General features: G+C 40.3%; 1 protein-coding gene across 2 annotated transcripts in view; it reads right to left on the bottom strand.

The window, feature by feature from the left end:
• LOC148674336 (prominin-2-like) overlaps positions 1–13,501 on the bottom strand; it is a 28,350-nt gene that overhangs the window by 4,881 nt on the left and 9,968 nt on the right. For both annotated transcript variants that reach the window (XM_088624430.1, XM_088624431.1), the window contains exons 7-20: positions 12,183–12,376; positions 11,481–11,546; positions 10,994–11,057; positions 10,392–10,542; positions 9,834–9,986; positions 6,456–6,579; positions 5,372–5,460; positions 4,900–4,984; positions 4,491–4,637; positions 4,161–4,232; positions 3,595–3,684; positions 1,951–2,004; positions 1,622–1,702; positions 1,222–1,290 (exon numbers count right to left, since the gene is read on the bottom strand). In XM_088624430.1, the coding sequence (XP_088480556.1) occupies positions 1,222–1,290; positions 1,622–1,702; positions 1,951–2,004; positions 3,595–3,684; positions 4,161–4,232; positions 4,491–4,637; positions 4,900–4,984; positions 5,372–5,460; positions 6,456–6,579; positions 9,834–9,986; positions 10,392–10,542; positions 10,994–11,057; positions 11,481–11,546; positions 12,183–12,376 (1,439 nt within the window). The remainder of the gene's footprint in view (positions 1–1,221; positions 1,291–1,621; positions 1,703–1,950; positions 2,005–3,594; positions 3,685–4,160; positions 4,233–4,490; positions 4,638–4,899; positions 4,985–5,371; positions 5,461–6,455; positions 6,580–9,833; positions 9,987–10,391; positions 10,543–10,993; positions 11,058–11,480; positions 11,547–12,182; positions 12,377–13,501) is intronic.

The raw sequence follows: 13,501 nt of genomic DNA on the forward strand, positions 1-13,501 counted from the left end.
GGGGTGCAGAGAGAGAGATTTAACTGCAGGTTGCTTTGTATTTAGTTAGAAGGCAGCTCATCTCTTATGTAGGCGTATTAAGAGTTTAATGCTAAGTAGCAGTGTGGGGTTTTCTGGATGACCAGAATGTTAGGCCTCTGAAATGCCTTGTTTGTAAATACTGTACATAGATTAACTTGTGTGTTGTATGTTTTGTTGTGTGCCATATAGTTTGTGTCTTGTCATTGCAATAAATATTTGTTGAACCACGTGTGCCTGGATTATTACTCCTCTCAACACAGCTGTGCCAGAGAATAAAGAATTCATGTGCCTCTAATTATACGAGCCACTTGGGTATATTGGTAGAAATCACTTACAAGTTGGGGGTTATGAATAAGTATTTCACTTATTGACTAAACTGCTCGGTCAATTGCTGATTTTTACCAGTTTCGTAACCCCCCATTTGTAACAGTATGTTACATGTGTTCCTCAGAAAAGTAAGTTCAACTTACTTGATATAAATATAGTGATATAAAATTATTACTATTAGGGGTGATATAAAATTAATGCCCAATATAAACAGTAATCATAAATATTTCAACGATATAAAAGTCACATATCCATGATTGTTTTGTTCTACATCTTCACTTTCTTGAAGAACATTCAGAGCTATTCGCAGATCTACACACTTTCTAATCCCTGGTAACTAATAGCCAGCATGGACTTCAACAAGAAATTGAATATTACAACTGACTGAAATTGTAATGTTTAAGTTTGTTATTCCCCTATTATTCCAGGAGATTGTATATTTCTGCAATAATCTTCTCTCTCTGCATTTAAGTACAACACTGTCCAATCTTCATGGTTATCATTAACAATTATTTAGTAATTATATTTAAAGCATTTGGATGATTTAAGGAGCTAATGATTTAAAAATGTCTGGTTTTCTGCTGCAGTCTAAACACATACTAGTAGGTTAATTGGTTCTGGTGTGAGTCTGTGTGTGTTTGTGTCTGTGTGTCAACCCAGTGATGGACTGGTGTCCGGTTTAGGCTGTATCTTGCCTTGTGCCCATTGCTTGCCAGGATCTCTCATGGCACTGTATCGGATAAAGCTGTTTGAAAATGGATGTGTGGATGATTTTAAAATAATTCCCAAAACAGAGAATCGCAACCCCTAACAGCTGGAGTTTGTACAACACAGTTGATTTTCTGTTTTGAAGCACACAATCTCAGTACCCACCATCTGCTTTGCCCACATCAGATACTGCTGGAAATAGTCTATTCCTCTGTCCAAGATGCACTGGGCATGCTGCAAGAAACACAGCACAACTGTATTGGTCTAATAGCAACTTTACACAGGAGCAATTACTGTATAATGTTATGTTTAGCATAAAAACTAAACTATGCTGAATTTTATTTTAGTACGTGCATTTAGAAAAAATACTTAAAATGTCTGCCATGTTAACAAAGTCTTCATTTCTTTGAGAAAAGGATCCATTGGGAGTGTACTTGAAAGAACAGAAAGTATATTGCATCTTTTATAGCCCAAATGAGAAAAAAAACTATTTTTGTGGCCATGATTTGTTAATTTGTGCCTCCCAGCTATACATTAAAAATTGCAAAGCTGTAAAAAAACTTACATTTTGCACAATCAGAGGCACTGTTGAGTTGATTTTATTCTGAGTGTCGTTGATACTCTGCAGGGCATTGTCGATATTCCTCTGGAAGAGACAGATTAGTTTAAAATTGTTTTGTCTGAATGATCAGAATAAACTTTAAAATTCTTTAGCTATACTAAACATTGTGCAGTAATGTTTCCTTGCTTTACTAATCATGCTTTGAAATATAGGTGTGCTTCCTTACTCCCTGGCATCAGGACCAAGGTTTAATTACATCAGCAATGATTTGAAAACCCTTAGATTCAAAGGCACTGTACACAGAGAGGGAGAATAAAAAGTAAAAGCTGTACCTGGAGGTCTTTACTGATATAAGATAATGCATCAACACTTGCATTCAACCTTTCCTGTGAAAACAAGGAACAAAATTTCCCTAGTCAAAATTAAAATTATATGAACAAAAGAACACAGAAATGGTTACAAACTAGATGAGCCGATTCAGCCCAGCTAGCTTGTTTGGTAGTAAGCAGCTAATTGATCTAAGGATGTTGTCCAGGTGTTTTTTCGAAGGAAGCAAGATTACCAGCTTCCGGGGTAGCTTGTTCCATTCTCCTACAACTCTTTGGGTAAAGAAGCACCTCCCATTGTCAGCCTAGTTTTAAATGTCTCTTCAAAAAGAGCTCTCTAGGAGAGGAATCAATACCGAGCAGCGAGTTTAGGTGGTTTAAATAGAGCTGTGTGCCGCATGGTATAGCGTGTGCTGATGGATTAACATTTAATTATTATTAACCCATTGCTGGTACTGGTCAGCTCTCTTGTGGGCTGATCTCTGCTGGCTGGCAGTCGTGACACTGTGGACATAGTAGCAATATGCAGTATTAAGCTACCAATATTTGTTATGGCTTCTTAAATGATCAAACTATTTAACGCTGCTCTGACTGCTACTATTGTCCTGATTAATCCAGGATTTAACAATTTTGCATGGAACTGGATTGAAATGAACCACACTAGGTTGCTGGGAGGTTTATACGAATTTAATTTACTTTGAATTCAAAGTGATGGGGGGGGGGGGAGGGGTGTAATGAGGCTCTACTTATGTAATTTAAAATCTGTTTGATTTTTAGGAAATGTCAGCTAAGAAGGCGACATCACAGAAACCATTGAGGAACATCTGAATTGGGTGCATCCCTACCATTCACTAAGGTTTAAAAACACTGCTCCTTTTGGTTTGCACTAGGTCAAATGTTCAAATTCCCCCATCTTGGACTATGGTCACATGTTGTTTACAAATGATCTCTAAAGCTGTTCTTGGATAAGCTGAAGCCTTACACCATTCTGCCTCCAGCTTTATCGCTGGTACCCCCAGTACATCGTAATGATCTTTGTTTTTTGATTGATTGATTGACTCTCTAAGCCTACTAGATAACTGCTTCACTGGTTAAGATAATTTACACATTTTCAACATCTTGCGCTTATGATACATATCGAATATTTGGTTTTCTGGTCAGAATAAGGCTTATCTTGGAGGGCTGCAATAGTGTGGGTTGTTAGGGATTGATCATGGAGAGCTGTTATAACATAAAAACAAACTAACAGGTTACAGACCAGAAGAGGGCTTTTGTCCATTTGCAGGTCATTTGGTTGATGGGAGATAATTGATCTGAGCATCTCAACTAGCTGTAGTTTTGAACGCAGCCTTAGTATAGACTTGTTTTGTTCCATTCTTACACAGCTCTTTGTTTAAATACATACCTCATTTTGTCCTGTTCCCTGTGTACACAAGACCCTCATCTCGTTACACTATCCTTGTGAAAAGTGTAGAGGGTTACATTTTATGTTCAGATACCTAAAATAAAGCTCAGTGAAAAGAACATGACAAAAACACCACCTCACCTGATTTGCACAAGGGTCATAGTCGTGATGTAGTTGGATAAAGTTTTTCCAGAGTGGGCAAAACAATATTAAAATTAATTATTCAACATGCAATGGGGACTTACTGCATCTTTCTCCTGCTGTCTCACTGTTTTGTTGTGCAGGACTCTGATACTGATAGACTCGTTTTCCAGCTTTTGCTTACTGCTGTCCGTCTGAAAAAACACGGTGTTTCAGACAGTGCTACACATTGTGCTCCAGTCTACCACAATGTACAGGACTAAAGCACAATGTAGCAGAGTGAGAAAACCTCTAGGCTTGCATGGAAGTAACCACCTCAGGCAGGATAAGACAGACTGGTCTACTAATCCTTAAGAGATCATAAAAGGAAAAAGATGAAAGGAGAAGAAATACCCTAAATTGTTTAATTAAAACTGTTGCAATGTTACTTAATTAATTGTCATTGCTTTTTTATTTTTCAAGAGTCAGCTTTCCTGTTTTTGATAGATGTGATATGGGTAGGACGGTTCAGCTACGGTAAATTGTACTGCACACCATCGATACACCATCGACAAAGAAAAGAAGGAGAAAAAGCAACCCACTTTTCATAAACCCACTTTCAGCTGCAGAACATGCAGGAAAGGAAGACAGAGAGCAGAGGGATTAACACTGCGTCTAGATGTTCACTCACCTGCAGCTGGGCTGTTTGATTCAACAAGTCTGCAAATCCCAGCAGGTCTGTCTTCACCACCGGCCTGCTCAGCTGCAGGGAGAGTTCAAAGCACAGCAAAGCTGAGTGAGCCTCACACTCACACAGCATTCAGACAGGCAGAGTCAGCCATCTCTCATGAATCTGATTCCTGGTGTAAAGAACAGCTGCTGTATATCTCTAAACGTGACAGTCACGGTTGGTAAAAACAGGGCGAAAGCAGTAATAAAGAAGCAGCAAAAACACTTCTTTTGAACTCTTTTACACGATGGTGAGAAAACAGATGAGGTCCTGTAACACATTTCCACCTACCTGTGATTTCAGGAGAGTAAAGTTGATTTTATCTGCGCCGCTGTCTTTAAAATCTTCAAAGCTTTTTTTGTCTTCATCAGACAGCAACCTCAGTTCACTGAGATCCACGGAAAGGTTCAGGACCTGATTCTTCAAGTCCCCTGAGTACTGCAAGACGGAGGAGGCCAGGGGCAGGGTAAGAGAGGAAGGAATCAGAAAAGAAATAAAGAGGAGGAGTAACAAAAACTTTGGAAGAAAAGAGTTTTTATTACACAATTAATACATAAGATCTTAATTAATAAGATAATTCAGGAGCAGAAAAAGATATAGCAGGTAAAGTTGTGATGTTATAGGATTGCTATTCATTTTTTTAAATGAGAAAGGGATCCCTCTGCTGGACACAGCTGGTACATGTAAAAAATCAGATTACCTTGTCAATACTGAGGATATCGTTAAAATCCAAGATCTGACTGTGATGCAGGTAGTCATACATTGACTGCCCCTCCTCACAGGTCCTGCAACAAACAAAAGCGGGCTCTCAGCCTCCTGGCACAAAGGCATTTATCAGTGACATATCTGTAAAGCATGAATGAAAATTTAATCTACTGGTTTTTGTGCAACATCACCAAGCCCAAAACCAAAGGCACAGACAGCCATGGGTGCCGAATAAAGAAAATGGAATCTGCAGGATAACGTAGCCTCTCTCCTTTTCTGTAATGTTCTTGTTCTTATGCATTAGGGAAAGAAAGACCATATATGTTTGCCTTTTTACTGCAGACAATCTAGAATGGTTATACTAATATAATATACAGTATACACATACACATTATATATATATACACCCTGTATGCTTGAAATAATAATAATGACAAACTTTGCAGTGTAAATTCAGAGAACCTCACGTGTAAAATTTAGAGAAACTGAAGTTAGTTCCCAGGATCTCGCTGATATTCAGTCCCACCGGTAGCAGATTTTGTGAGCTGTCTAGAAACTGGTGCAAAGAGAGTACAGGAGACAGGTCAGTACAGACGGAGATTATGTCTCCACAACAAGCAATAAATTAATTGACAAAGAGAAATAAAGAGGAAAATAGAGAATGCTGTCATTTTTTAGTTAGGTAGAGCAAAAAAAAAATTTCAAATCCCCCGTTAAGCAAAAGGCACTGTCCAACACATATTGAAAACACATACTGAATTCCAGAGACACAGTTACTGATACTTGTAAAATAAAAGACCAGTTTAACCAGGTTCACTGCTCTTGGAAAGAGGTCTCCTTGCCTGTATTGAAACAGCCCTTTGGACAGGTAATAGACTCATCTTTAAAACTCCAGCAGCTACTGTATATGTCTCTACAACTCACAACTGGCAACCCACTGAAGCTCAGCAGGTGTCGACCTGACCAGTACCTGGATGGGAGACCTCCTGGGAAAACTAAGGTTGTTGCTAGAAGAGGTGTTAGTGGGACCAGTAGGGGCGCTCACCCTGTGGTCTGTGTGGGACCTAATGCCCCAGTATAGTGACAGGGACACTATACTGTAAAAAAGACGCTGTCCTTCAGATGAGACATAAAACTGAGGTCCTGACTCTCTGTGGTCACTACAAATCCCAGGCAGGTTCTCGAAAAGAGTAGGAATGTTACCCTGGTGTTCTGGCCAAATGTCCCCCTGGCCTTTATGTATCATGGCCTCCTAATAATCCCCATCTATGAATTGGCTTCAGTACGGCTGAAGTATGGCTGACGTATGGCTGCCATCGCATCATCCAGGTGGGGCTACACATTGGTGGTGGTGGAGGGGAGTCCCCCCATTATTTCTAAAGCGCTTTGAGTGGAGTGTCCAGAAGAGTGTGATGTAAGTGTAAGGATTATTATTTATTTAAAACTCCAATGAGCCAAAGACATGTCCAGAGAAAAGGAATGGGAAATAATACTACCCAAGAGCAAACAAAGCCACAAACAAAAGCAAACAAAGATATTAGGTTAAATTACTGCAAAGATCTCCTTGTTGTGCCAGCTCCTGCAGCCCAAGGTATAGACGTTCCCTCCCACCACAAAGGTGACGAAAACCGTTAGCATAAACAGCCAGGAGAAGATGAAGCTGAAACCAACCCCCCTACAAAGAAACAAAGCCGGCTTTAGTGAATGCGTGGCAGTTCCAGCACAGTGTAAACTGTTTATAGGGCAGGGAGACTGTTGCGTGGAAACTTTGCAGAAAATGTATGTGACATTTAGGCTATAAGGTATAGTGTTATCACATACTGTATGGAAGTCTGTCGAACTAAGAGGTTCATTCTAAATACATCCTGATCCTAAAACATGTGCTTCTTTAAAACTGATTCATGGTAAGTGAGAGAAGGGTTTTGAAATATATACAGGTAAGCTGCTTGTGAACGTCAGATTGGCAGAAACAATTTTAAAGGAACAGGTAAAGTTTATTCTATCCTGAAAAGAGAAAAGAAACACAACGTTTCGGCTGTGGATCCTTCTTCAGATGTGATCCTTCACGCTGTGTTTTTTTTCCTTCTCTTTTCAACATGGAATAAACCTTTCCTTGTTCCTTTGCAGCCTACACATGCTGACGCAGCTCCCCATTTAAACATCAGAAATAATGTCTCGTCTTTCTATTATCCAAAGAGGCCTTTTCCTAACAGATTAAACCTCAAAACTTCAGTTAACTGCTGTGACTTCCTGCATCCACACAGCTTGATGCACAGCAGCTGTGCTGATGGCATAGGACTCTCAATGCGAAATCTAGAATGGGAGTTCAAGAATCAAGGCCACACATAGAAACCAGCAGGTTCCCAGCTATCTGATAATGTAGTTACAGTTTGATTTTGCAATACGTCTTGTGTGTATATGCTGAAGTGCTGTGAAGGCACAGCTGGTCCAAACAAAATGTCCACTTTGTCTGGACCACATTCCCCAGAAGCCTTTGAGGAACGAACTGCTGTTGCCATCAGTCACCTGATCAGTTTCAGGGAGATGATTGGTTAAGAGATTACTTAAACTGCTGAAAGCAGGTTTTTTTCTGGTGGTGGTAGTCAGTCAGTCAGTCAGTCAGTCAGTCAGTCAGTCAGTCAGTCAGTCAGTCAGTCAGTCAGTCAGTCAGTCAGTCAGTCAGTCAGTCAGTCAGTCAGTCAGTCAGTCAGTCAGTCAGTCAGTCAGTCAGTCAGTCAGTCAGTCAGTCAGTCAGTCAGTCAGTCAGTCAGTCAAATGTCTGGAGTTGGAAGTCAGAACAGCTATGTGAAAGACCACTGGAGTGCAGAAGGACTGAACTACACCTACAAACAAAGGAGCTGTGAGTGCTTGAATGTAAGAAATCTGTGTGAATGAGAGATTTGTTTTGTGAAGAAGCAAGACACTGAGTCCTGCATGGAACTAAGTCTGTGTGACTTTAAAAGTTGTTTGTATATGAACCTGGTAAGCAGCTCAACCACCTCAATACACACGTTAACAGCTTAAAGAAGATCTAAGCTTTTGTTTGGTTTGTGGAGGTTGGTTGATTCCTTGCTTTTTAAAATAAGGAGTGTTGTTTCTGAACCCTAGAGCTGGTGTCTGTTGTCCTGGGCCTGCCTATGTTAAGAGACTTTGTTATAATGCCCCATCAGGCATCACAATATATACAGTGCCTTGCGAAAAAATTTGGCCCCCTTGAACTTTACAACCTTTTGCCACATTTCAGGCTTCAAACATAAAGATATAAATTTTTTATTTTATGTGAAGAATCACCAACAAGTGGGACACAATTGTGAAGTGGAACGAAATCTATTGGATTTTTGAAACTTTTTTAACTAATAAAAAAATGAAAAGTGGGGCGTGCAAAATTATTCGGCCCCCTTGCGTTAATACTTTGTAGAGCCACCTTTTGCTGCGATTACAGCTGCAAGTCGCTTGGGGTATGTCTCTATCAGTTTTGCACATCGAGAGACTGAAATTCTTGCCCATTCTTCCTTGCAAAACAGCTCGAGCTCAGTGAGGTTGGATGGAGAGCGTTTGTGAACAGCAGTTTTCAGCTCTTTCCACAGATTCTCGATTGGATTCAGGTCTGGACTTTGACTTGGCCATTCAAACACCTGGATACGTTTATTTGTGAACCATTCCTTTGTAGATTTTGCTGTATGTTTGGGATCATTGTCTTGTTGGAAGATAAATCTCCGTCCCAGTTTCAGGTCTTTTGCAGACTCCAACAGGTTTTCATCCAGAATGGTCCTGTATTTGGCTGCATCCATCTTCCCCTCAATTTTAACCATCTTCCCTGTCCCTGCTGAAAAAAAGCAGGCCCAAACCATGATGCTGCCACCACCATGTTTGACAGTGGGGATGGTGTGTTGAGGGTGATGAGCTGTGTTGCTTTTACGCCAAACATATCGTTTTGCATTGTGGCCAAAAAGTTCGATTTTGGTTTCATCTGACCAGAGCACCTTCTTCCACATGTTTGGGGTGTCTCCCAGGTGGCTTGTGGCAAACTTTAGACGAGACTTTTTATGGATATCTTTGAGAAATGGCTTTCTTCTTGCCACTCTTCCATAAAGGCCAGATTTGTGCAGTGTAAGACTGATTGTTGTCCTATGGACAGACTCTCCCACCTCAGCTGTAGTTCTCTGCAGTTCATCCAGAGTGATCATGGACCTCTTGGCTGCATCTCTGATCAGTCTTCTCCTTGTCTGAGCTGAAAGTTTAGAGGGACGGCCAGGTCTTGGTAGATTTGCAGTGGTCTGATACTCCTTCCATTTCAAGATGATCGCTTGCACAGTGCTCCTTGGGATGTTTGAAGCTTGGGAAATCTTTTTGTATCCAAATCCGGCTTTAAACTTCTCCACAACAGTATTACGGACCTGCCTGGTGTGTTCCTTGGTCTTCATGATGCTCTCTGCGCTTTCAACAGAACCTTGAGACGATCACAGAGCAGGTGCATTTATACAGAGACTTGATTACACACAGGTGGATTCTATTTATCACCATCAGTCATTTAGGACAACATTGGATCATTCAGAGATCCTCGCTGAACTTCTGGAGTGAGTTTGCTGCACTGAAAGTAAAGGGGCCGAATAATTTTGCACGCCCCACTTTTCATTTTTTTATTAGTTAAAAAAGTTTCAAAAATCCAATAGATTTCGTTCCACTTCACAATTGTGTCCCACTTGTTGGTGATTCTTCACATAAAATAAAAAATTTATATCTTTATGTTTGAAGCCTGAAATGTGGCAAAAGGTTGAAAAGTTCAAGGGGGCCGAATACTTTCGCAAGGCACTGTACATACAGTAGAATGCCAATGGATCCTATGTTTTCATTGAGGATTTTCTAAACATGATAAGCATGCCCCTCACATGATGCTGAAGAGAAGTGAGGAGACAGTGGGGTCCTTACGCCATGAGTAGGTTGGCACCAGTGCTTGCCAAGCAGCTCTCGTGGTAATCTTGCTGGCGAGAGCTGACCCCGGCAATCCCAAATGCCAGGCCCAGAACATTGAGCACCACGATGAACAGGATCACGCAGCAGAGTGCAATGACCACAGCCCACCTGCAAGAACCAAGAGACTGAATCACTGGTGGCAACTCAAAGCAGCCTGAAGGGTCTTCTGAGTGTGTATGTGGTGGGATGGGGACAAAGCTGCAGACTTCATTGCAGCTGGACTTGTAAGCTCTGCAGAATTTCTGCAGTGGGACTCATGAAACCAATAAGTGAAGGTAGACTGCTGGACAGTTTGCATTCCCTTTGTAAGTGTTATATTGCCTCTGTGGTTAGGTGGTATTGTTTAGTGCTAGATGCCCATTAACAAAGATCAGGTTATTTTTGTTTGTAATAGCTGTCTCTTCTTCACAACAGGACTAAAGGTGTGGCTGTCCCCCATCCTGACTTGCATCCCTAATCATGTAATGTAATAATGTAATGAGCCACAGCTGGCACAAGGTTGTACAGCTTTACCTGTAAAAGTCATATCGCTTGACCTCTTTTCCATATGATGCAATGGGGCTCTGGATATTAGTGATCTGCTGAGAGATGGACGCCAGGGAGGGGAACTGCTCACTGCTCTGCATGATAGACTTCTGAATATCATCCAGAAAGAGTATTACAGCTGTGAGGATAGAGCAATGTGAACAGTGTTACCCAATTGGCAATGGGACTCTTAAAAGACATGCTGGGGTGTTGTTTTGTGTTTACTCAAGTTGAAATTGTTTGCCAGCTTTGGGAAGACAACCAGGGATCGAAAAAGCCTCCTAACACATAGACCAAGCGAAATAGATACGGATTATCACAAATCTGCACAAGAAACATGGCACTGAAAACTGAGGGGATCCTGCAGGAATTCTGTTATTTGAAATCTATTTTTTATGAACCTAAGAAAGGTTACAAAAGAGAGGAGGATATTTGATACCATGCAGATTGGATGGTAATTACTAGTAATTGAACCAAGAGTCTCAAAAAGTCCTTTATTTTAAAGGAACAGGGGTGTTGGCATCAAAGAGGATTTTTTATGTTGAAAACAAGAAATTTAATGACAGTAAGCATCTGATCAAAGTACTTACCATCTACTTTCTTAGTGGTTTGATTTCTACACATCTGCGGAATATCATGGAAGGTTTTATTTCCCTGAAACAAAGATTACAGAGATGTTTTTATTTTCGCAGTATAAGTCTTGCACTTAATCATCGCACTTTTTATAAAACTCTGCACAGCACTCTGGAGGGAGACCATCTGTAGACTGTAGATTTTTGAGAAGGAAGTAATGTTTTTTATATGATTTACTATATATAGAGAAATACAGTCCTAAAACCCTTTGAAGAACAAAGTATCCATAGCTTTAATCCTTGTTCCATACTATAGTATTGTATAATCAGACTGATAGTTTAATACTTACAAGCATCTTGCATCCTGAAGGCAAGTGCATAATATTTTACACAAATCTGAATATCATTTGCCAAACTTGGGTGGGTGCAAGCTTTACCATCTGGACTGTTGTATGTTGGATCTTTTAGCTCTAAAGTTTGGCTGTGGTCACCTGCTCCAGCTCACCTTTTCAACCAGGTTTGTCAGGTTGGCTGTTGGCATACTCTTCAGCTCTTTCTCCACACTGGGAATCTACAGCAATTCATAGAACACAGCTGTAATAACAGTACCTGCTCACACAGTTATAAAATCCAACAAAATGTACTTGCTCATCTGATTCTTCGAGGAGCAGCCCATGCCCAGAGTACAGAGTGCAGGATGGTAGGAGGTAGGAGGCCACTGTTTTGAATCTAATCTGTGTAGCTTGTAAGAGGACACTTGTAGCTTCAGTAAATTGGTCCAGTGGCTTCATTACCACAACTAGATTCATGCTACTCTTCTCAGTCTGATATTTAAGCACATATACTGGATTAAGGAGTGTGAAGAGGTGATCAGCTTGGAATGTACATGCCACACGGGCTTTCATTTAGTTAGGTCAAGGCAAAATGAATTGAATTGTTCAATTAATGCCTTGATCATTGGATCCACAAATAGGAAAATGCTGTATTGTATTGTGAAGTTTGAATAATCAATTGAACAAGTGCAATCTGAAGAAAGATCTCAACCAAAACTGGATCTAAAATGTCATTAGAGGGAAAAATTGATTAAGGATAGATTTAATATAAGTCTTAACCATTCTGAAAGCAATGGCTTCTTAAGAGCAAGCATGCCCATCTAGTCCAATATATTTGATGGCAGCTGGGGCTAGGTCAGTATCGGCTTGTTCACCTCACTGTAGTTTGCATCAATCTGCAGTTTCCCCACATAAGGAGACAGAGCCGAACAGTTTCTGCAGTTCTTCATTATGGCTTGCAATGCTTCCTGATGCTGTTTCAGCCCAGAGACCAGCGAGATCTGACGAGACTGGAGGGTGGCTGTTGTCTCATTTATGGATTGCAGAAGCTCTGTTACATGCACTGCCTCTGTGAGAGGAAAGAATAAAAAAAGATACAACATCATAGTACCATGACCACGAATACACGAATAAGTACAATAGAAGTGAGCTAACTCATATTCCACATTTCTTTTGGCCACCCACAAAATACCTCTATAAAAATCTCAACATTGAAATTTAAGACTAGTTTGACACCTGCTAATTGCTTTCCAGCTCTGACCAGGTTGGGGAGTTTCTCCATTTACAGGAATAAGTGTGAATGAATTATTTGTGTATTAATCCTTAAAGCTTACTCAAATTACGTAATTTAAGACTTAGTGGGAGAGACAGATCTTCCAATCCTTTGAAACAGATGGGAGGGGGTGTTGCTTTCTTAATGCATTGTTGTCATTATTTAGAAACTAAAGAACATGTCTGAAATTGCTAAGCAGTCCCAGGCTTTGAATAGTTCAATGAGTTCTGTACAGTTCAAATACAAATGAAGTTTAAATGTATTATTGTGCTCATTGTATTATGATAATACCCACCTAAATTGCACAATGGTGGTTTTTCATTGGAATAGCTTATGTATTTGGTTCACTAATGAAGTACATCCCAAAAGACTAATACAGTACACTTGTTTTTTTTATCTTTTTGCACGTTCTTAGATGTTTTTTTCTCTCTCTTGTTGGTGTCATAATTTTATATATATATTCCTTACATTATATAATGTGCAGCATTCCCTTTTACAGTATGCATAACTGGTAATAAATAGGGAAATATTAAAAAGTTCAGAGTAACTGCTGGTAATGGATAACTAATGTCATACATCTATCCAGGGAAGGTATTTAAAAGAGCACATTGTAGCGGCAATGCTTATTAGGAAGATGGAATTAAGTGTTGCGTGTGATGGACACACAGAGGCCATTCCATGTGTTTTCTTACTGATAAGGAACCATCAAAGAATGGGGATGCGGCTAAACAGTCACGATCAATGGCCATTCCTGGTGCCTAACTGTCCATGAGATTCTCGGGAACGTCTGGATTGCGGTCCTAGGGTCAGAGTTAATTGCTACTCAACCAATCAGGTTCGTGGGTCCCGAATGCCCGCCAAACTCTCGACCAATCAGCAGCCATATTGTCTCTAGTTAAAAAGGCGCGCACAGGCCTCAGA

This window comes from Lepisosteus platostomus, chromosome 3, assembly GCF_059453375.1.
Source record: "Lepisosteus platostomus isolate fLepPlt1 chromosome 3, fLepPlt1.hap1, whole genome shotgun sequence".
NCBI lineage: Eukaryota > Metazoa > Chordata > Actinopteri > Semionotiformes > Lepisosteidae > Lepisosteus > Lepisosteus platostomus.